Here is a 22,027-nt window from a genome sequence, read left to right on the forward strand (position 1 = left end):
TGGACTTCAGGATCGTTTCCTACATCGTTGAACTGGTCACACAATTTTAAAAGCAGTAAGTGGGGTTTACAAAAAACTCCCAGGAGCAGATGATCGGTGGAAGCCCTGGGACCTACGTCTCTGGAGCCCTGAGCAGGACGGGCAGCAGGAAGAACGATGTTAAGGTAAACCTGCCTGGGGGCTGCTGGGTAAGATGGTTTCAGATGCAAACAGTTAGTTTCTGCTTTGTCCCAATGTGACTGTGAGGAATACAGTCTTGGTCCTGCCTTCTGAATTTACAACCCAACCAGAGACAGGCCACATGCTAAGAGTTACTGCTACGCCTGCCATAGACATGTCTGTTGCCCTCCTCATGCATGGACCCTGAGGGAAGTGCTATCCGCCCATCTTAGAGGACACAGGCTGATTTCTCTTTTGATTCCTGCTTTGATACATTGATTTTTCAGGATGGTGTGGTTTCATTTCTACCTATTTGTTTATATTCCAGTTTTCTTCCTGTTAATTTATTTCTAGTTTCATATTATTGTTGTTAGAAAAGATACAATTTCAGTTTAATGAGTTTGTTAAGACTTGAGCTTGCTTTGTGTCCTAACATGTTATCTCTCCTGGAGAATATTCCATGTGTGTAGGAGAAGAATGCTGCCTTTGAATAGAATGTTCTGTGTATTTCTGATCATTTGGTTTAAAGTATTATTTAAGTCTGATGATTTCTTGCTGATTTCCTGGTTTTAAAGTCCATCTGTTGTTGAAAGTGTGTATTGAAATCCCTTACTGTTTTTATATTGTTGTCTATTTCTCCCTTCAGCTCTGTTAGTATTTAATATATTTAGGTGCTGTGTTGTTTGGTGCATATGTATTTACAGTTTTCATATTCTCATGATGAATTAACCCCTTGGTCATTAAATAATCATTCTTTATGCTGTCTGGTTTTTGACTTGAAGTATATTTTGTCTGATATAGGTATAGCTACCCCTGCTGTCTTTTGATTTACATTTGCATGGAATATCATTTTCTATTTCTTCATTTTGAGCCTATGTTTATTCTTAATGGTGAGTTGAATTTCTTGTAGGCAGCATATAGGTGGGTTATATTTTTAAATTCTTTCAGTGACTGTATGCCTTTTGATTGGTGAATTTAATTCACTTACTAATGCCATCCTTTTGTGTATTACTGCAGATTTTTCTTTATGGTTACCATGAAGTTTACATAAGATGTCTTACAACAGTCTGTTTTATTACACTGATAACATCTTAATGTCAAACTCATATAAAAACTCTTCCCTTTTATTCCTCTTTTCCACATTTTATATTTATGTCACAATCTACATCTTCTTATGTATCTATTGACAAATTGTTGTAGGTATAGTTATTTTAAATTCTTTTGTCTTTTAACCTTTATAGTAAATTGATTAATTTAATTTTATTTTTGGCTGCATTGGGTCTTTGTTGCTGCGCATGGGCTTTTCTCTGGTTGCGGTGAGCGGGGACTACTCTTTGTTGCAGTGCGCAGGCTTCTCACTGTGGTGGCTTCTCTTGTTGTGGAGCACAGGCTCTAGGCACGTGGGCTTCAGTAGTTGTGGCTCGCAGGCTCTAGAGCGCAGGCTCAGTAGTTGTGGCGCATGGGCTTAGTTGCTCCACGGCATGTGGGATCTTCCCGGACCAGGGCTCTAACCTATGTCCCCTGCATTCATAGGCGGATTCTTAACCACTGCACCACCAGGGAAACCCCCTAGTTAATTGATTAATGTGTTGCCATATTACAGTATTAGAGTATTCTGAATTTAACTATATATTTATCTTTATCACTGTGTTTTGTATTTTCACATGCTTTGGTGTTACTAATTATGTCCTTTCATTTCAGATGAAGAATTCCTTTCATCATTTCTTATAAGGCAGGTTTAGTGGTGATGAACTCTTTCAGTTTTTGTCTTGGAAAGTCATTTCTCCAATTTTGAAAGACATCTTTGCCAGTATTTTTAGTTGGCAATTTTTTTCTTTCAGTACTTTGAATGTATTATTCCACTGTTTCCTTGCCTGGCATATCTGCTGAGTACTACTGATAGCCTTATTGGGTTTACCTGATAAGTTACAAACCTTTTTTTCTCTTGCTGCTTTTGAAATTCTCTTTGTCTTGGATTTGAGTCAGTTTTATTATAATGTGTCTTGGAATTGACCTTTTTGGGTTGAATGTTGTTGGAGACCTAGCTTCATGAACTTGGATGTCCAAATCTCCCAAGATTTGGGAAGTTCTCAGCCCTTATTTCTTTAAATAAGCCCTCTAACCCTTCTCCCTCCGTTGTCTTTCTGGAACTGCAATACTACATAGACTGTTTCCCCTTATGGTATTCTGTAATTCATATGGACTTTTTTTGCTCTTTAAAAATTTTTTCTTTTGTTCTCTTTTGACTGGATGACCTCAAGGTTCCTGTGTTCAGTCTCACTAAGTTTTTCTTCTTTTTGATCATGTCTGCTGTTGACATTCTCTGTTGCAGTTTTCATTAAATTCACTGTAATCTTCAGTTCCAGAATTTCTATTTGGTTCTTTTTTATGATTTCTGTACATCTTTTAAACTTCTTATTTGTGTATTGTTTTCTTGATTTCATTGAATGATCTTTCTGTGTTTTCTTGTAGTTTGTTGAGCTTTCTTTTTTTTTTTTAACATCTGTATTGGAGTAGAGTTGCTTTACAATGGTGTGTTAGTTTCTGCTTTATGACAAAGTGAATCAGTTTTACATATACATATGTTCCCATATCTCTTCCCTCTTGCGTCTCCCTCCCTTGTTTAGCTTTCTTAAAACAACTATTTTGACTTTTTTTATTGGACACATCACAGATTCATTTCTTTGGAGTTGGTTACTGGAAAGTTGTTGTGTCCCCTTTTTATCATATCATGTTTGCTTTATTTTTCATGTTCCTTGAAGTCTTGCTTTGCTGTCTTTCCATTTGAAAAAGCAGTCACCTCCTTCATTTTTACTGACTCTCTTCGGTAGAGAAGTATCTTCTGTCAGCCGTGCTGGTTATTCTGAGGCTTTCTTAGACCTTTGCTATGTATGCACCTACTCCACACTTCTTGTTCTCTTTTTTGGGGTGGAATTTCTAAGATTGTATGCTTTTTCTCAATCCTGCAAAGTTAGGCTGGTTGCTGCCAGTCTCTTGTTTGCTTCACCTAGGGTGGTGCTGCATGCTTAAGTTTATGTGCTTTCTCCCAATTCTGCAGAATTGAATGGCTTTCTGCATGTGCTTAGTAGCCATGTACAAAGGCTTGCACTCATTACCACCCTTGGTGGTGTGCACAGGGAACTGGCCACAGAGCTAGGGAGTGTGATGGAGTGTGCAGAGCATTGGGGATGCTCATGGGCCAGTTGGGAAGATCTGCAGGTGTGAGGCATCTCCATTGGCTCATGGACAGGCTTCCTGATGGAGTCCATGAAGTAGTTAGTAGGATCCATGTCCCTTTGATGCCCTTTGATTCCTGGTTCTTGGTATGATGAGTGATTTTCAACTGAAGCCTGGACCTTTGGGTATTATGAGACTCTGTATTTTATTTAAACCTTCAATTTTACCTGGCTCTTTGTGACAGTGCTTCTGCAGAGGGAAGAGGTGTTTTACCTCATTACTGCCAAGGGGGTTTGAATCCCATGTTTCCCACTCAGCCTCTGTTGACACCAAAGGGTGAAGGCTCCTTGTTTTTCCTTGTGTGGGAATTCCAGCTTCCTACTAGTGTTCCACTGATTATTCACTGGTTGGAAGGCATTGTAGTACTTCCTTACTGCTCCCCATGTGGCCTTCAATGACACCAGGAGGAGGGTGGTGGTCTTGTTATTTCTGAGTGATGGTGAAAGTTTGAGCTCTCCCCTTGGCCTCTTCTTATACCAGCACAGCAGGGTGATGTAGGGAATCTCATTAATACTTGTTAGGGGTAGAAGTTCAGGTGCCCCCTAAACAGTAGTCTCCATTGCCAGAGTGCTGGTGGCTTATTATTGCCTACTGGCATAGAAGGTCTTGGCTCTCAACTTGGTTTTCTCTGATACTGTACCAGTTTGGTTGCCTCATTACAGCCTGATGAGGGTCAAAGTTCAGTCCCTCCAATTGACCTTGCTTGTGTGGGTGGGAGTTGGGCCATTGCTTTTTTTGGGTGGTATTTGGAAGCAATATAGTGGTTATTATTGAAAAGTTTTTTGTTTTGATAGGTGGATCCTTTCCTGGTTCTTAAACTAGAAAGAACAGGGTTTTTTAGGGTCTTTTTCTGTTTGTGCCTTTTGGTGTTTCCAGGTCTCCAGCTTTTTTAGCTTCAAGTAGTGGATACATAAGGTAAAAGAAAATCTAGAGAGTTCACCACTGTGCTATTTCTTGCATCTCAACCCCAGTGGTTTGCCTTCTTCTCTTCACCTTTCAGAGTCTTCCAGTTTTCAAAAATACTTTTATGTCTATATATATATATATATATATATGACACACATGTTATATATATGACATATGATGTATATTTTTATGTATATTTTGCGTATCCATATGCATGTTTTATATATATATATATATATATATATATATATATATATATATATATATATGATGTCCAGAGTTTTACATTGTACTTAGCAGGAGGAATAGTGAAAAATATGTCTTCTTCCATCTTCTTAGAAGTATATGCTAATTCTGTGTGTTTTAAACTTTTTACTATTAATTCTTCCCTTACAGATAACCAGTTGTCATCATTTAGGTTTGGTTATATGTGGTTGTGTGTTTTATCCTATTTTCAATCCCATATTTTCACATATTAGATTTCTCTGTTGGCATAGGTTATAGTTTATTATGAGCCAATATATAAAATACATTACTGGTGGCCTTGATGTCCAAGGTAACCACAAAGCAAAAATCTACAGTAGATTCACGAAAGATAGAGTTATGGGAATCAAAGCATACCACAGTGGAAGAATCATCAATTCATAAAGGAAGGCAGCAAGAAAGGAAGAAAGGAATAAGGGAACCATAAAACAGCCAGAAACAATTAATAAGATGGCATTAGTAAGTCTTTACCTATCAATAATTACTCTAAATGTAAATGGATTGAATTCTCCAATCAAAAGGCCTAGAGTGGCTTGATGTATTAAAAAAAACAGGACCCAGCTACATGCTGCCTACAAGAGACTTACTACAGCTTTAAGGACACATGTAGCTTGAAAGTTAAGGTATGGAAAAAGATATTTCGTGCAAGGGGAAACTAATAGAGAGCCCAGGGAGCTATACTTATATCAGATAAATAGACTTTAAGCCAAAAATTAACTAGAGACAAAGAAAGTCATTACATAATGATAAAGGGGTCAATTTATCAATAAGTTATAACAGTCTTAAATATATGTTCACCCAAAATGGAGCCCCTAAATATAGTAAGCAAATACTAATAGATTTGAAGGGAGAAGTAGATAACAATACAATAATAATAGGAGCCTTCAGCACCCCATTTTCAGCACTGGATAGATCATCCAGACAGAAAATCAACAAGGAAATGTTGGACTTGAACTATATTTTAGACCAAATATAACTAAGAGACATATATAGAATATTCAATCCATCAGCAGCAGAGTACATGTTCTTCTCAGTTGTAAATGGAACATTCTTTAGAATAGGTCATATAACAAGGGTTTAGCAAATTTAAGAAGATTGAAATCATACCATGTATCTTTTCTGACCATAGTGGTATGAAACTAGAAATCAGTAACAGCAAGAAAACTGGAAAATTCACAAATATATGAAAATTAACACATTCTGAACAACCAATGGACCAGAGGAGAGATTAAAAAGAAATCTCGACACAAGTGAAAACAGAAACACAGTATGCCAGAACCTGTGGGATACTGCAAAAGCAGTTTGAAGAGGGAAGTTTATAGTGATAACTGCCTACAGTAAGAAAAAAAAAAAGATGTTAAATAAACAACCTTACTTTACATCTGAAGAAACTAGAAGAAAGAAGAAGAAACTATGCCCAAATTTAGCAGAATCAAGGAAATAACAAAGATCAGGGTGAAAATAAATGAAAAAGAGACCAAAAAACAAGAGAAAAGGTTAATGTAACTAAGAGCTGGTTCTTTTAAAAGATAAACAAAATTGACTGAGGAAATAAAAGACTCAAAATGAGAAATGAAAGAAGAGACATTGAAAATGATACCACAGAAATAGAGGATTATAAGAGACTACTATGACAATTGTATGCTAACAAATTGGACCACCTAGAAGAAATGGATAAATTCCTAGAAACTTACAACCTATCCAGAATGAATCACGAGGAAATAGAACATCTGAATAGTCCAATAATCAGTAAGGAGATTGAATCAGTAATAAAAAACCTCCCAACGAAGAAAAGTTCAGGGCCAGATGACTTCACTGGTGAATTCTACTAAACTTTAAAGAAGAATTAATACCAGTCCTTCTCAAACTATTCCAAAAATTGAAGAGGAGGGAACACTTTCAGATTCATTTCATGAGGCTAGCATTACTCTGATACCAAAGCCACATAAGGACAGTGTAGGAAAAGAAAAATACGTGTCATTACTCCTGATGAATATAGATGCAAAAACTCTCAACAAAATATTAGCAGTTTTAATAGCACATGAAAAGGGTCATACACCATAATTAAGTGGGATTAATGCAAGGGATGCAAGGATGGTTCAACATTCACAAATCAGTGAATGTGCTATACTGCATCAATAGAATGAAAGATAAAAATCATATGATCATCTCAATATATGCAAAGTTTTTTGACAAAATACATCCTTAAATGAATAAAACTGAAAACAAATTGGGTTTAGGAGGAACACACCTCAATCTAATAAAGGCCATATGTGATAAGCCCACAGCTAATGTCATACTCAGTGGTGAAAGTTGAAAACTTTTCCTCTAAGATGAGGAACAAGACAAGGGTGCCCACTCTCACCACGCCTATTCAACATAGTACTGGAAGTCCTAGCTAGAGCAGTCAGGTAAGAAAAGGAAATAAAAGGCATCAAAATGAGTAAAGAAGTAAAATTTTATTTGTTTGCATATGATATATAGAAAATCCTAAAGATTCCCCCAAGAAACAGAACTAATCAATACATTCAGTAAAATTGCAGGATATAAAATGAACACAGAGAATTTAGTTGTGTTTTTATGCACTATCAATGAAATATCTGAAAAAGAAATAAAGGAAACAATCCCATTCACAGTAGCATCAGAATAATCAAATACTTGGGAATAAATTTAACCAAGGAGGTGAAAGATCTGTACACTGAAAACTGTAAAATGCATTACTGTAGTCCAGCTGCTGGTGGGTTTGTGTGGTATAGATTGAGTTTATTACTGATAGTGGTGTGGGCCAAAGAGTATTTAAAAAATACGCCATCTTCTGCTCACCCGCCGGGGCGGGCGGGTCTGGGAGCTGAGGCTCAGGCTTTGGTCAGAGCGCAGGGAGAGGACTGGGGTTGGCGGCGTGAACACAGCCTGCAGGGGTTAGTGCACCACGGCTAGCCGGGAGGGAGTAGGGAGTATGGGGAAAAGTCTGTACCTGCCGAAGAGGCAAGAGACTTTTCCTTCCCATTTTGTTTCCTGGTGCGGGAGGAGAGGGGATTAAGAGCGCTGCTTAAAGGAGCTCCAGAGACGGGTGCGAGCCGTGGCTAAAAGTGCGGACCCCAGAGACGGGCATGAGACGCTAAGGCTGCTGCTGCCACCACCAAGAAGCCTGTGTGCGAGCACAGGTCACTATCCACACCCCACTTCCAGGGAGCCTGTGCAGCCCGCTACTGCCAGGGTCCCGGGATCCAGGGACAACTTCCCCGGGAGAACGCATGGCGCGCCTTAGGCTGGTGCAACGTCACGCCGGCCTTTGCAGCCGCAGGATCGTCCCGCAGTCCGTACCCCTCCCTCCTCCCCCCCGCCACCCCCGACCTGAGTGAGCCAGAGTCCCCGAAGCACCTGCTCCCGTAACCCCGTCCTGTCTGAGCGAAGAACAGACGCCCTCCGGCGACCTACATGCAGAGGTGGGGCCAAATCCAAAGCTGAGCCCCGGGAGCTGTGAGAACAAAGAAGAGAAAGGGAAATCTCTCCTAGCAGCCTCAGAAGCAGCAGATTAAAGCTCCACAATCAAGTTGATGTACCCTGCATCTGTGGAATACATGAATAGACAATGAATCATCCCAAATTGAGGAGGTGGACTTTGAGAGCAAGATTTATGATTTTTTCCCCTTTTCCTCTTTTTGTGAGTGTGTATGTGTATGCTTCTGTGTGAGATTTTGTCTATATAGCTTTGCTTCCACCATTGTCCTAGGGTTCTATCTGTCCATTTTTTTCTTTAAAAAATTTTTTTTTCTTAATAATTATTTTTATTTTAATAACTTTATTTTATTTTATCTTACTTTATTTTATTTTATCTTCTTTCCTTCTTTCTTTCCTTCCTTCCCTCCTTCTTTCCTTCTTTCCTCCCTCCCTCCTTCCCTTCTTTCTTCCTTCCTTTCTTTCTTTCTTTCTTTCTTCTTTTTCTCCCTTTTATTCTGAGCCGTGTGGTTGAAGGGCTCTTGATGCTGCAGCCAGGAGTCAGTGCTGTGCCTCTGAGGTGGGAGAGCCAACTTCAGGACACTGGTCCACAAGAGACCTCCCAGCTCCACATAAGATCAAATGGCGAAAATCTCCCAGAGATCTCCATCTCAACACCAGCACCCAGCTTCACTCACCGACCAGCAAGCTACAGTGCTGGACACCCTATGCCAAACAACTAGCAAGACAGGAACACAACCCCACCCATTAGCAGAGAGGCTGCCTAAAATCATAATAAGTCCACAGACACCCCAAAACACACCACCAGATGTGGACCTACCCACCAGAAAGACAAGATCCAGCCTTATCCACCAGAAGACAGGCACTAGTCCCCTCCACCAGGAAGCCTACACAACCCACTGAACCAACTTTAGCCACTGGAGACAGTCACCAAAAACAACAGGAACTACGAACCTACAGTCTGCAAAAAGGAGACCCCAAACACAGTAAGATAGGCAAAATAGAAGACAGAAAGACAACAGCAGATGAAGGAGCAAGATAAAAACCCACCAGACCTAACAAATGAAGAGGAAATAGGCAGTCTACCTGAAAAAGAATTCAGAATAATGATAGTAAAGATGATCCAAAATCTTGGAAATAGAATAGACAAAATGCAAGAAACATTTAACAAGGACCTAGAAGAACTAAAGATGAAACATGCAACGATGAACAACACAATAAATGAAATTAAAAATACTCTAGATGGGATTAATAGCAGAATAACTGAGGCAGAAGAACGGATAAGTGACCTAGAAGATAAAATAGTGGAAATAACTACTGCAGAGCAGAATAAAGAAAAAAGAATGAAAAGAATTCAGACAGTCTTAGAGACTTCTGGGACAACATCAAATGCACCAACATTCGAATTATAGGGGTTCCAGAAGAAGAAGAGAAAAAGAAAGGGACTGAGAAAATATTTGAAGAGATTATAGTTGAAAACTTCCATAATATGGGAAAGGAAATAGTTAATCAAGTCCAGGAAGCACAGAGAGTCCCATACAGGATAAATCCAAAGAGAAATATGCTGACACATGTTAATCAAACTGTCAAAAATTAAATACAAAGAAAACATATTAAAAACAGCAAGGGAAAAACAACAAATAACACACAAGGGAATCCCCATAAGGTTAACAGCTGATCTTTCAGCAGAAACTCTGCAAGCCAGAAGGGAGTGGCAGGACATATTTAAAGTGATGAAGGAGAAAAACCTGCAACCAAGATTACTCTACCCAGCAAGGATCTCATTCATATTTGATGGAGAAATTAAAACCTTTACAGACAAGCAAAAGCTGAGAGAGTTCAGCACCACCAAATCAGCTTTACAACAAATGCTAAAGGAACCTCTCTAGGCAAGAAACACAAGAGAAGGTAAAGACCTACGATAACGAACCCAAAACAATTAAGAAAATGGGAATAGGAACATACATATCGATAATTACCTTAAATGTAAATGGACTAAATGCTCCCACCAAAAGACACAGAGTGGCTGAATGGATACAAAAACAAGACCCATATATATGCTGTCTACAAGAGACCCACTTCAGACCTAGAGACGCATACAGACTGAAAGTAAGGGGATGGAAAAAGATACTCCATGCAAATGGAAACCAAAAAAAAGCTGGAGTAGCAATTCTCATATCAGACAAAATAGACTTTAAAATAAAGACTATTAGAAGAGACAAAGAAGGACACTACATAATGATCAAGGGATCGATCCCAGAAGAAGATATAACAATTGTAAATATTTATGCACCCAACATAGGAGCACCTCAATACATAAGGCAAATACTAACAGCCATAAAATGGGAAATCGACAGTAACACATTCATAGTAGGGGACTTTAACACCCCACTTTCACAAATGGACAGATCATACAAAATGAAAATAAATAAGGAAACACAAGCTTTAAATGATACATTAAACAAGATGGACTTAATTGATATTTATAGGACATTCCACCCAAAAACAACAGAATACACATTCTTTTCAAGTGCTCATGGAACATTCTCCAGGATAGATCATATCTTGGGTCACAAATCAAGCCTTGGTAAATTTAAGAAAATTGAAATTGTATCTTTTCCGACCACAATGCTATGAGACTAGATATCAATTACAGGAAAAAAATCTGTAAAAAATACAAACACATGGAGGCTAAACAATACACTACTTAATAACGAAGTGATCACTGAAGAAATCGAAGAGGAAATAAAAAAATACCTAGAAACAAATGACAATGGAGACACGATGACCCAAAACCTATGGGATGCAGCAAAAGCAGTTCTAAGAAGGAAGTTTCTAGCAATACAATCCTACCTTAAGAAGCAGGAAACATCTCGAATAAACAACCTAACCTTGCACCTAAAGCAATTAGAGAAAGAAGAACAAAAAATCCCCAAAGTTAGCAGAAGGAAAGAAATCATAAAAATCAGATCAGAAATAATTGAAAAAGAAATGAAGGAAATTATAACAAAGATCAATAAAACTAAAAGCTGGTTCTCTGAGAAGATAAGCAAAATTGATAAACCAGTAGCCAGACTCATCAAGAAAAAAAGGGAGAAGACTCAAATCAATAGAATTAGAAATGAAAAAGGAGAAGTAACAACTGGCACTGCAGAAATACAAAAGATCATGAGAGATTACTACAGTCAACTCTATGCCAATAAAATGGAGAACCTGGAAGAAATGGAAAAATTCTTAGAAATGCACAACCTGCCAAGACTGAACCAGGAAGAAATAAAAAATATGAACAGACCAATCACAAGCACTGAAATTGAAACAGTGATTAAAAATCTTCCAACAAACAAAAGCCCAGGACCAGATGGCTTCACAGGCAAATTCTATCAAACATTTAGAGAAGAGCTAACACCTATCGTTCTCAAACTCTTCCAATATATAGCAGAGGGAGGAACACTCCCAAACTCATTCTACGCGGCCACCATCACCCTGATACCAAACCAGACAAGGATGTCAGAAAGAAAGAAAACTACAGGCCAATGTCACTGATGAACATAGATGCAAAAATCCTCAACAAAATACTAGCAAACAGAATCCAACAGCACATTAAACGGATCATACACCATGATCAAGTGGGGTTTATTACAGGAATGCAAGGATTCTTCAGTATATGCAAATCAATCAACGTGATACACCATATTAACAAATTAAAGGAGGTAAACCATATGATCATCTCAATAGATGCAGAAAAAGCTTTCGAAGGAATTCAACACCCATTTATGATAAAAACCCTGCAGAAAGTAGGCATAGAGGGAACTTTCCTCAACATAATAAAGGCCATATATGACAAACCTATAGCCACCATCGTCCTTAATGGTGAAAAACTGAAACCATTTCCACTAAGATCAGGAACAAGACAAGGTTGCCCAGTCTCACCACTCTTATTCAACATAGTTTTGGAAGTTTTAGCCACAGCAATCAGAGAAGAAAAGGAAATAAAAGGAATCCAAACCGGAAAAGAAGAAGTAAAGCTGTCACTGTTTGCAGATGACATGATACTATACATAGAGAATCCTAAAGATGCAACCAGAATCCTAAAGATGCAACCAATGAATTTGGTAAAGTAGCAGGGTACAAAATTAATGCATAGAAATCTCTAGCATTCTTATACACTAATGATGAAAAATCTGAAAGTGAAATTAAGAAAACACTCCCATTTACCATTTCAACAAAAAGAATAAAATATCTAGGAATAAACCTACCTAAGGAGACAAAGACCTGTATGGAGAAAATTATAAGACACTGATGAAAGAAATTAAAGATGATACAAACAGATGGAGAGATATACCATGTTCTTGGATTGGAAGAATCAATATTGTGAAAATGATTCTACTACCCAAAGCAATCTACAGATTCAATGCAATCCCTATCAAACTACCACTGGCATTTTGCACAGAACTAGAACAAAAAATTTCACAATTTGTATGTAAACACAAAAGACCCGGAATAGCCAAAGCCATCTTGAGAAAGGAAAAACGGAGCTGGAGGAATCAGACTCCCTGACTTCAGACTATACTACAAAGCTACAGTAATCAAGACAGTATGGTACTGGCACAAAAACAGAAAGATACATCAATGGAACAGGATATAAAGCCCAGAGATAAACCCATGCACATATGGTCACCTTATCTTTGATAAAAGAGGTAGGAATGTACAGTGGAGAAAGGACAGCCTCTTCAATAAGTGGTGCTGGGAAAACTGGACAGGTACATGTAAAAGTATGAGATTAGATCACTCAGTAACACCATACACAAAAATAAGCTCAGAATGGATTAAAGACCTAAATGTGAGGCCAGACACCATCAAACTCTTAGAGGAAAACATAGGCAGAACACTCTATGACATAAATCACAGCAAGATCCTTTTTGACCTACCCCCTAGAGAAATGGAAATAAAAACAAAAATAAACAAATGAGACCTAATGAAACTTCAAAGCTTTTGCACAGCAAAGGAAACCATAAACAAGACCAAAAGACAACCCTCAGAATCGGAGAAAATGTTTGCAAATGAATCAATGGACAAAGGATTAATCTCCAAAATTTATAAGCAGCTCATTCAGCTCAATAACAAAAAAACAAACAACCCAATCCAAAAATGGGCAGAAGACCTAAATAGACATTTCTCCAAAAAAGATATACAGACTGCCAACAAACACATGAAAGAATGCTCAACATGATTAGTCATTAGAGAAATGCAAATCAAAACTACAATGAGATAGCACCTCACACCAGTCAGAATGGCCATCATCAAAAAATCTAGAAAGAATAAATGCTGTAGAGTGTATGTAGAAAAGGGAACACTCTTGCACTGCTGGTGGGAATGTGAATTGGTACAGCCACTATGGAGAACAGTATGGAGGTTCCTTAAAAAACTACAAATAGAACTACCATATGACCCAGCAATCCCACTACTAGGCATATACCCTGAGAAAACCATAATTCAAAAAGAGTCATGTACCAAAATTTTCTTTGTGGTTCTATTTACAATAGCCCGGAGATGGAAACAACCTAAGTGTCCATCATCGGGTGAATGGATAAAGAAGATGTGGCACATATATACAATGGAATATTACTCAGCCATAAAAAGAAACGAAATTGAGGTATTTGTAATGAGGTGGATGGACCTGGAGTCTGTCATACAGAGTGAAGTAAGTCAGAAAGAGAGACAGGTACCGTATGCTAACACATATATATGGAATTTAAGAAAAAAAAATGTCATGGAGAACCTAGGGGTAAGACAGGAATAAAGACACAGACCTACTAGAGAACGGATTTCAGTATATGGGGAGGGGGAAGGGTAAGCTGTGACGAGACGAGAGAGTGGCATGGACATATATACACTACCAAGTGTAAGATAGATAGCTAGTGGGAGGCAGCCGCATAGCACAGGGAGATCAGCTCTGTGCTTTGTGACCACCTGGAGGGGTGGGATAGGGAGGGGGGGGGGGAGGGAGATGCAAGAGGGAGGAGATATGGGAACATATGTATACGTATAAGTGATTCACTTTGTTATAAAGTAGAAACTAACACACACACACACAAAAGAAATAGAAAAATAAAAAATAGGCCATCTGTGTTTTATTTCAAGGGAGTTTTATACACCAGGAAAAAGAGTGAAACATTGATTGGAAAACTTACTTGTTTTCTAAAACAATACATTTTTTATCCCTTAGGAATTGAAATCAAATTATGGCAGATACCAAAGTGGAAACCGTTTGGAAAGAGTAAAAGAAGAAATATTTATAAAAGCTCCCAGATTGATTTATTCTTGTGAATACAAATGTTACCCAGAATGTGAGAATTCTTTCTCTAGCTCAGAGCTGGATAATCTGTAAATTGATTGTTAGATGATGATGTCGTTTTGTAGATACATGTCAAGCTCTGTACGTTAAGTCTATATCCTAAGAGTGATTTGATGAATATTTCTAAAACTTAAAGAAAATTGATTTTTGGTGGTTGCTTAACATCACAGTTTTTTCCCTGAGGATAGACTCTGATTGCAAATGACAGTGAAATTCCTGTTGAATATAGTTTGTGCAACTTTGTATTCTTAATATGTAAAGTGGTTGCTACATTAAAAGATGTACTGTGTTGTTGATAGAGTAGTTCCATGCTGAAATCTGGCTGCTATTTTAGTCTATATGAGATGTTAATCACAAATTACTTTTTCTAATGGAAAACCTTTTCTCTTTTACAGGGGATCTTTCCTGCAAATTACATTCATTTGAAAAAAGCAATTGTCAGTAATAGGGGGTGAGTAGTTGGCTTTACTAAATTTATTTATAATTTTTATTGGTTGCAGAGGAAGGCTGTTTTCTTTTTGATTCATAGTATAAAATATGTTATTGGCATGTTTTCCTGCAAAAAATATACCTGTTTTATCATATATAATTCTGAGGACATAATTTTATCTTAAAATACTGACAACTTTAACCTCTTTTCCTGTATACTGGAAAGGTAATTTGTTACAAATTTTAAAAACAATTATGCATGCAGCATGTTTTTTAAAAATGATGTACTATTTTGAGAATAGTCCTTGATGAGAGTTAGTGATAAATCTGTCGTTTTGTTTCTGTATGTGAAAGTGAGGGAGACTTTTAAAATCTTTTCTTTCTGCAAATAGAAATTGAAAAAACTGTAAAGGCATACCTAAGGATAAAAGGACAGTGTAGAAAATGGGTATGTAGTTTGGTCACAAATTTGTGAAACATAAGCAATTTCTGAATAGAGGAGAGACGAATTGTAAATATATCAAAATGTTAACATTTGTTGTTTTTGCATGTTCAGATTTTGGGTGATTTAAAAAAATTCTTTACTGTCATGTCTTATTTTTAAAAGTAATAGGTATTATTATTAGATTGTGATTTTTTATTTTAAAATTCATCATTTTAAAATATAAAATTTAAGGTACTGTCTAACTATGTAGCTTTTGGTACTAGAAATTATGTTTTTGACCAGAGGTTGAGTTAGCATCAGAGTATCCTTCTGGTAAGTTAGGGTTTAGTCAGGAAAAGAGAAACTTATGAGTCACTTTATGAAATAGAATCTAATATAGGGAGTTTTAGACACATATTTGAAGAGTGAAAGAAAAAAAGGAGGAAATACTGATATAACCCAGAATAATCACTGCATTAAAGCATTCTATACTCTAATGTCTGGGAATACAAAAGATAATAGGTTGGTGATACCGGAACCCAGGAACTGCTCAATATTTTAGTATATACATCTTAAGAAAAAGTACATTCTCTAACATAATCACAGTATAATTATTACACTCAGGAAATGTAACATTGATATAATAGTACTATAAAATATATAGTCCATATTCAGATGTCTCCCTAATTGTCCCATGAATGTCCTTACTAGCTGTTTTCGTTTGGTTGGTTTTTTGGGGGTCGGGGGTGTGTGGTCCAGGATCCAATCAAGAATTAAATATTACATTTTATCATTGTCATGTCATAATCTCTTTTAATTTAGAACAGTTCTCCAGCCTTGGTTTTCTTTTTTCTTTTCATGGCATTGACTTTGTTGAAGTGCCCAGGCCAGTTGTTTTGCAAAATGTCCCTCAATTTGTATTCGTCTGTTTCCTCATGGTTAGATTCAGCTTAAGCATCTTAGATAGCAATACTACATGGGTGGTGGTGTGCATTAAAATGGTCAAATTTCTCCTGGATATCTTCCCAATGCTTGGTTAGATCAGCAGGACTGGGACTTGGGGCTCTACCTTAGCAAATATCAACCAGGAGTTGAGGGCCTCTCAGTCAGAGAACATGCATTGTGTTTCTATCATGTACCTTCTTCATTGCATCCTGCCATACTCGGGAGCATAACTGTGCTCTCAGTGCTTCCTAGGGTATATCATCTGCTTCTTCAAAAACTTGTGCCATTTGTACTGAAGTACTTCTTGTTCTATTTGGTTGACACGGAGTGAAATTGCTTGAATAATCCATCTGTGGGAATGTTTTTACGGGAACTTTAAAATTTTTCATATTTTCAGTTATCTTTTAAAGTGTTTCTTGATATCTGGATTTTCTCATTCTTAAAATGATTCAGGTATTGTTGCTACTTTTTTTTTTTTTTTTTTTTTTGCGGTACGTGGGCCTCTCACTGTTGTGGCCTCTCCCGTTGCAGAGCACAGGCTCCGGACGCGCAGGCTCAGTGGCCATGGCTCACGGGCCCAGCCGCTCCGCGGCATGTGGGATCCTCCCGGACCGGGGCATGAACCCGTGTCCCCTGCATCGGCAGGCGAACTCTCAACCACTGCACCACCAGGGAAGCCCTGTTGCTACTTTTTATACAGTTTCACTGAAAAACTTACACATTTGTAGTAAACTAGAGGATTTTAGGGCTGATAAAAGACACGACCATGAGATAGTAGTAGCACATAATGAGCTTTATTTAGGCAGAGCTCTGACAAGTTGCAAAGGAAATATGTCACAGCAGGAGACCTTTCAGAGACAGCAGTGCAGGGCCACAACCAGAAGGGGAAAAGGGTACTTGAACTCTGGGGGGAGGGGTAGCAGAGAGGAGACTCATGTGTCCAGATCATGTCACTCAGTTACAAGATGGGAATTCTCTGTTCAGAGAGCACCGCAGGACAGCAGCAGCTTGGAATCTTTTATAGCCCCAAGGTTTGTCTTATCTATGGCTAGCAGACATTGAGAGCAGTTTCATTAAGTATGTAAAACAGATAGGCTCTAAATGAAAAGCTAAGGTACTAGTTTTCAGAAAGGATAGCAGCTAGAGTAACTCTGTGAGTCTGGATAGCAAGACTTAGAGGACAGTCTCTTCAGGATGCTACTCCTGAAGTTTTACACTGTTTTCCATGTTTATGTTGCTCCTCTTGAGATTCACATTATCAGGAGAGTGGCAGAATGTCAGAGGCTGTGTTGTGTGCACCCAGGAGATTTAGTACATTAAATAAATATAATAGATGCAAAAAAACCCCCCATTTAATTAAATCAGCACTCATTTAAAATATGTATTTTTAGCCATAAGGCTATCAGCGGTTTCACAGCAGAAGCCTAACAAGCCAGGAGAGAAGGGGTTCTATATTCATAGTGCTGAAGGAAGAAATACCAGGAATACTTTACCTGGCAAAGTTGTCTTTCAGATGTGAGGGAGAGATAAAGACTTTCCTAGAAAAACAAAAGTTGTGGGGGTTCATAATCATTAGATCTACTAGATCGGCCTTACAGACAATGCTAAAGGGTGTTCTTCAAGCTGAAATCAAAGGATGCTAGTTAATAACAGGAAACCATACGAAAGTATAAAACACTGGTAAAGGTAGGTATATAGTCAAATTCAGAATACTCTGATACTGTAATGGTGTGTGAAACACTTAACTCTAGTATAAATGTGAAACGACAGAGGTATTCAAAATAATGATAGCTATAATAATTTGTAATGGATGCACAGTATAAAATGTAAATTGTGATGTCAAAAACATAAAATGTAGTGGGGGGAGTGAAAGTGTAGAGTTTTTATATGCAATTGATGTTAAGTAGTTACCAGCCTAAAATAGACTGTTATAACTTTAAGGTGTTTCATGTAAGCCTCATTGTAACCACAAAGCAAACACCTATAGTAGAAACACAGGAGATAAAGAGAAAAGAATCAAAGCATACCACCAGAGAAATCCATCAAATCACAAAGGAAGTCAACAAGAGAGGAAGAAAGTAACAAAGGAACAACAGAAGAGCCAGAAGAAGATTAGTAAGATGGCTTTAGTAAGTCATTACCTGTCAATAATTACTTTAAATGTATATGGAATAAATTATCCATTCAAATGACATAGGGTGGCTGGTGGATAAAAAACAAGACCCCCTATATGCTGCCTGTAAGGGACTCACTACACCTTTAAGGGTAAACATAGGCTCAAAGCGGAGGAATAGAAAAAGATATTCCATGCAAATGGAAGCCAAAAGATGTCAATGACAGCTTTTCTTATATCAGACAAAATAGATTTTAAGTCCAAAACTATAAGGACAAACAAAGAAGGTGAATATGTAGTGATAAAGGGGTCAATCATCAAGAGCAAAAAACAGTTGTAAATATATGTCACCCAACATCACAGCACCTAAAGATAGCAAGTATTAACAGAACTGAAGGGAGAAATATACAGCAATTCAATAATATTGGATGTCTTCAGTACTCCACTTTCAACATCAAATTTTATTGTATTGCTGTCTGTTTGACATTTAAAGAAATAATACCAGTCCTTCTCAAACTCTTCCAAAAAGTTGAAGAGGAAGGAACACTCCCAGACTCATTTTATAAGGCCAGTATTACCCTGATATCAAAGCTAGACAAGAATACTATATGAAAAGAATTATAGGCCATTATCTCTGATGAACATAGATGCAGAGTCCTCAACAAAATCCTGGCAAACCAAATTCAACAGCACATTAAAATCATTCACCATGATCAAGTGGGATCTATCCCTGGGATGCAAGGATGGTTTAACATATGCAAATCAATAGGTGTGATACATCATATTAACAGAATGAATGATAGAATCCAATAACTCTCTCAATAGATGCAGAAAAGGCATTTGCAAAATACAACATGGCTTCATATTTAAAACCCTTAACAAATTAGGTATAAAAAGACTATGCTTCACCATAATAAAGGCCGTATATAACAAGCCCATAGCTAACCCTCATACTCAATGGTTAGGAATAAGACAAGGGGATGCCACTCTCTCTAGTTCTATTTGACACAGTACTGGAATTCCTAGCTAGCGCCATTGAGAAAGAAAAAATAAAAGACATCCAAATAGGAAAGGAAGAAGTAAAATAGTTTCTCTTTGCATATGGCATGATCTTATATATTGGAAACCTTAAAAACATCAGTTCTCTTATATTTTCCAGGAAATTTTTACATCCCCATTTTCATGTTCATATATATATTTATAAATTCATTTATTTTTGGCTGCATTGGGTCTTTGTTGCTGCATGTGGGTATTCTCTAGTTGCATCGAGCAGGGGCTACTCTTCGTTGCAGTATGTGGGCTTCTCATTGTGGTGGCTTCTCTTATTGTGGAGCACGGGCTCTAGGCACATGGGCTTCAGTAGTTGTGGCATGCGGGCTCAGTAGTTGTGGCTTGCAGGCTCTAGAGCATAGGCTCAGTAGTTGTGGCACATGGGCTTAGTTGCTCCATGGCATGTGGGATCTTCCCGGACCAGGGCTCTAACCCATGTCCCCTGCATTGGCAGGCGGATTCTTAACTGCTGCACCACCAGGGAAGTCCCTCCATTTTCATATTTTTTGTCATAAAGTTTTTTTATTGTATTTCTTTAAATACAATAAAATTTCTTTAAATATTTCTTTAAATATTGTATACTTTAAAATCTTGACTGCATTTATGGTTATGTCCCTCTTTTTATACTGATATTGTTTTTGTGCTTTTTAAAATTCATTTTCACATCATCAGTCTTTCTGAAGTTTATCTGTTATGATTTTGCAAAGAACCAGCCTTTTCACATGCTGATCCGGACTCTTGTCTCTCATTGTTTTCTGTTTTGTTAATGTATTTATCAATTTTCATAAATAACATTTTCTATTTTTTGTTGTTGATCTCTAGGTTTTTAAATTTTTAAAAAATTTAAAATTTTTGTCAGTTTTTAGGTTGGACACTTAGTGAATTTATTTTTAGTCTTTTCTATTACAAGAATTGGAGATTATAGAATTGTGTCCATATAATGCTTTAGCTATATTACACAAGGTTTTGTCCTTAGTATGTCTTTCCAGATTGATGATATCTAGAATATTTTCCCTTCTAGAGAAATGGAGAATAGTTTCATAATGTTTCTCTTTTGCTCTTCTATAATATGTGGATTGTAGTGTAAATGAAACCTCATCATTATACCCTTTAAAAGTAGGTGGTGATGCACATATGGTCACCTTATTTTTGATAAAGGAGGCAAGAATATACAATGGAGAAAAGACAGTGTCTTCAGTAAGTGGTGCTGGGAAAAGTGGACAGCTACATGTAAAAGAATGAAATTAGAGCACTCCCTAATACCATACACAAAAATAAACTCAAAATGGATTAAAGACCTAAATGTGAGGCCAGACGCTATCAAACTCTTAGAGGAAAACATAGGCAGAACACTCTGACATAAATCACAGCAAGATCCTTTTTGACCCACCTCCTAGACAAATGGAAATAAAAACAAAAGTAAACAAATGGGACGTGATGAAACTTAAAAGCTTCTATACAGCAAAGGAAACCATAAACAAGACGAAAAGACAACCCTCAGAATTGGAGAAAATATTTGCAAATGAAGCAACTGACAGAGGATTAATCTCCAAAATTTACAAGCAGCTCATGCAGCTCAATATCAAAATAACAAATAACCCAATCCAAAAATGGGCAGAAGACCTAAATAGACATTTCTCCAAAGAAGATATACAGATTGCCAACAAACACATGAAAGAATGCTCAACATGATTAGTCATTAGAGAAATGCAAATCAAAACTACCATGAGATATCATCTCATACTGGTCAGAATGGCCATCATCAAAAAATCTACAAACAATAAATGCTGGAGAGGGTGTGGAGAAAAGGGAACCCTCTTGCATTGTTGGTGGGAATGTAAATTGATACAGCCACTATGGAGAACAGTATGGAGTTTCCTTAAAAAAGTGAAAATAGAACTACCATACGACCCAGCAATCTCACTACTGGGCATATACCCTGAGAAAACCATAATTCAAAAAGAGTCATGTACCACAATGTTCATTGCAGCTCTTTTTACAACAGCCAGGACATGGAAGCAACCTAAGTGTTCATCAACAGATGAATGAATAAAGAAGATTTGGCACATATATACAATGGAATATTACTCAGCCATAAAAAGAAATGAAATTGAGTTATTTGTAGTGAGGTGGACAGACCTGGAGTCTATCATACAGAGTGAAGTAAGTCAGAAAGGGGAAAACAAATACTGTATGCTAACACATATATATGGATTCTAAAAAAAAAAAATGGTTCTGAAGAACCTAGGGGCAGGACAGGAATAAAGACGCAGATGTAGAGAATGGACTTAAGGGCACGGGGAAGGGGAAGGGTAAGCTGGGACGAAGTGAGAGAGTGACATGGACTTATATACACTACCAAATGTAGAATAGATAGCTCCTGGGAAGCAGCCACATAGCACAGAGAGATCAGCTCGGTGCTTTGTGACCACCTAGAGAGGAGGGATAGGGAGGGAGGGAGGGAGATGCAAGAGGGAGGAGATATGGGGATATATGTATAGCTGATACACTTTGTTATAAAGCAGAAAGTAACACACCATTGTAAAGCAATTATACTCCAATAACGATGTTAAAAAAAAAGTAAGTGGGGAAAGGAAGAGGGAAGATATCAATGAAGTAAAATTTATAAGTATATATGATACAGCATGGAGTAATATATAGTAGATGTTATAGACATGTTTCTCTA

General features: G+C 37.5%; 1 protein-coding gene across 1 annotated transcript in view; it reads left to right on the forward strand.

Annotated features, from left to right (window-relative positions):
- DOCK3 (dedicator of cytokinesis 3) overlaps nt 1-22,027 on the forward strand; it is a 409,735-nt gene that overhangs the window by 92,972 nt on the left and 294,736 nt on the right. Inside the window, exon 4 of the mRNA XM_027120931.1 lies at nt 14,776-14,831. Coding sequence (XP_026976732.1) covers nt 14,776-14,831 — 56 coding nt within the window. The remainder of the gene's footprint in view (nt 1-14,775; nt 14,832-22,027) is intronic.

This window comes from Aethalodelphis obliquidens, unplaced genomic scaffold, assembly GCF_003676395.1.
Source record: "Aethalodelphis obliquidens isolate GAN/ISIS:26980383/991018 unplaced genomic scaffold, ASM367639v1 scaffold22, whole genome shotgun sequence".
Lineage (NCBI taxonomy): Eukaryota > Metazoa > Chordata > Mammalia > Artiodactyla > Delphinidae > Aethalodelphis > Aethalodelphis obliquidens.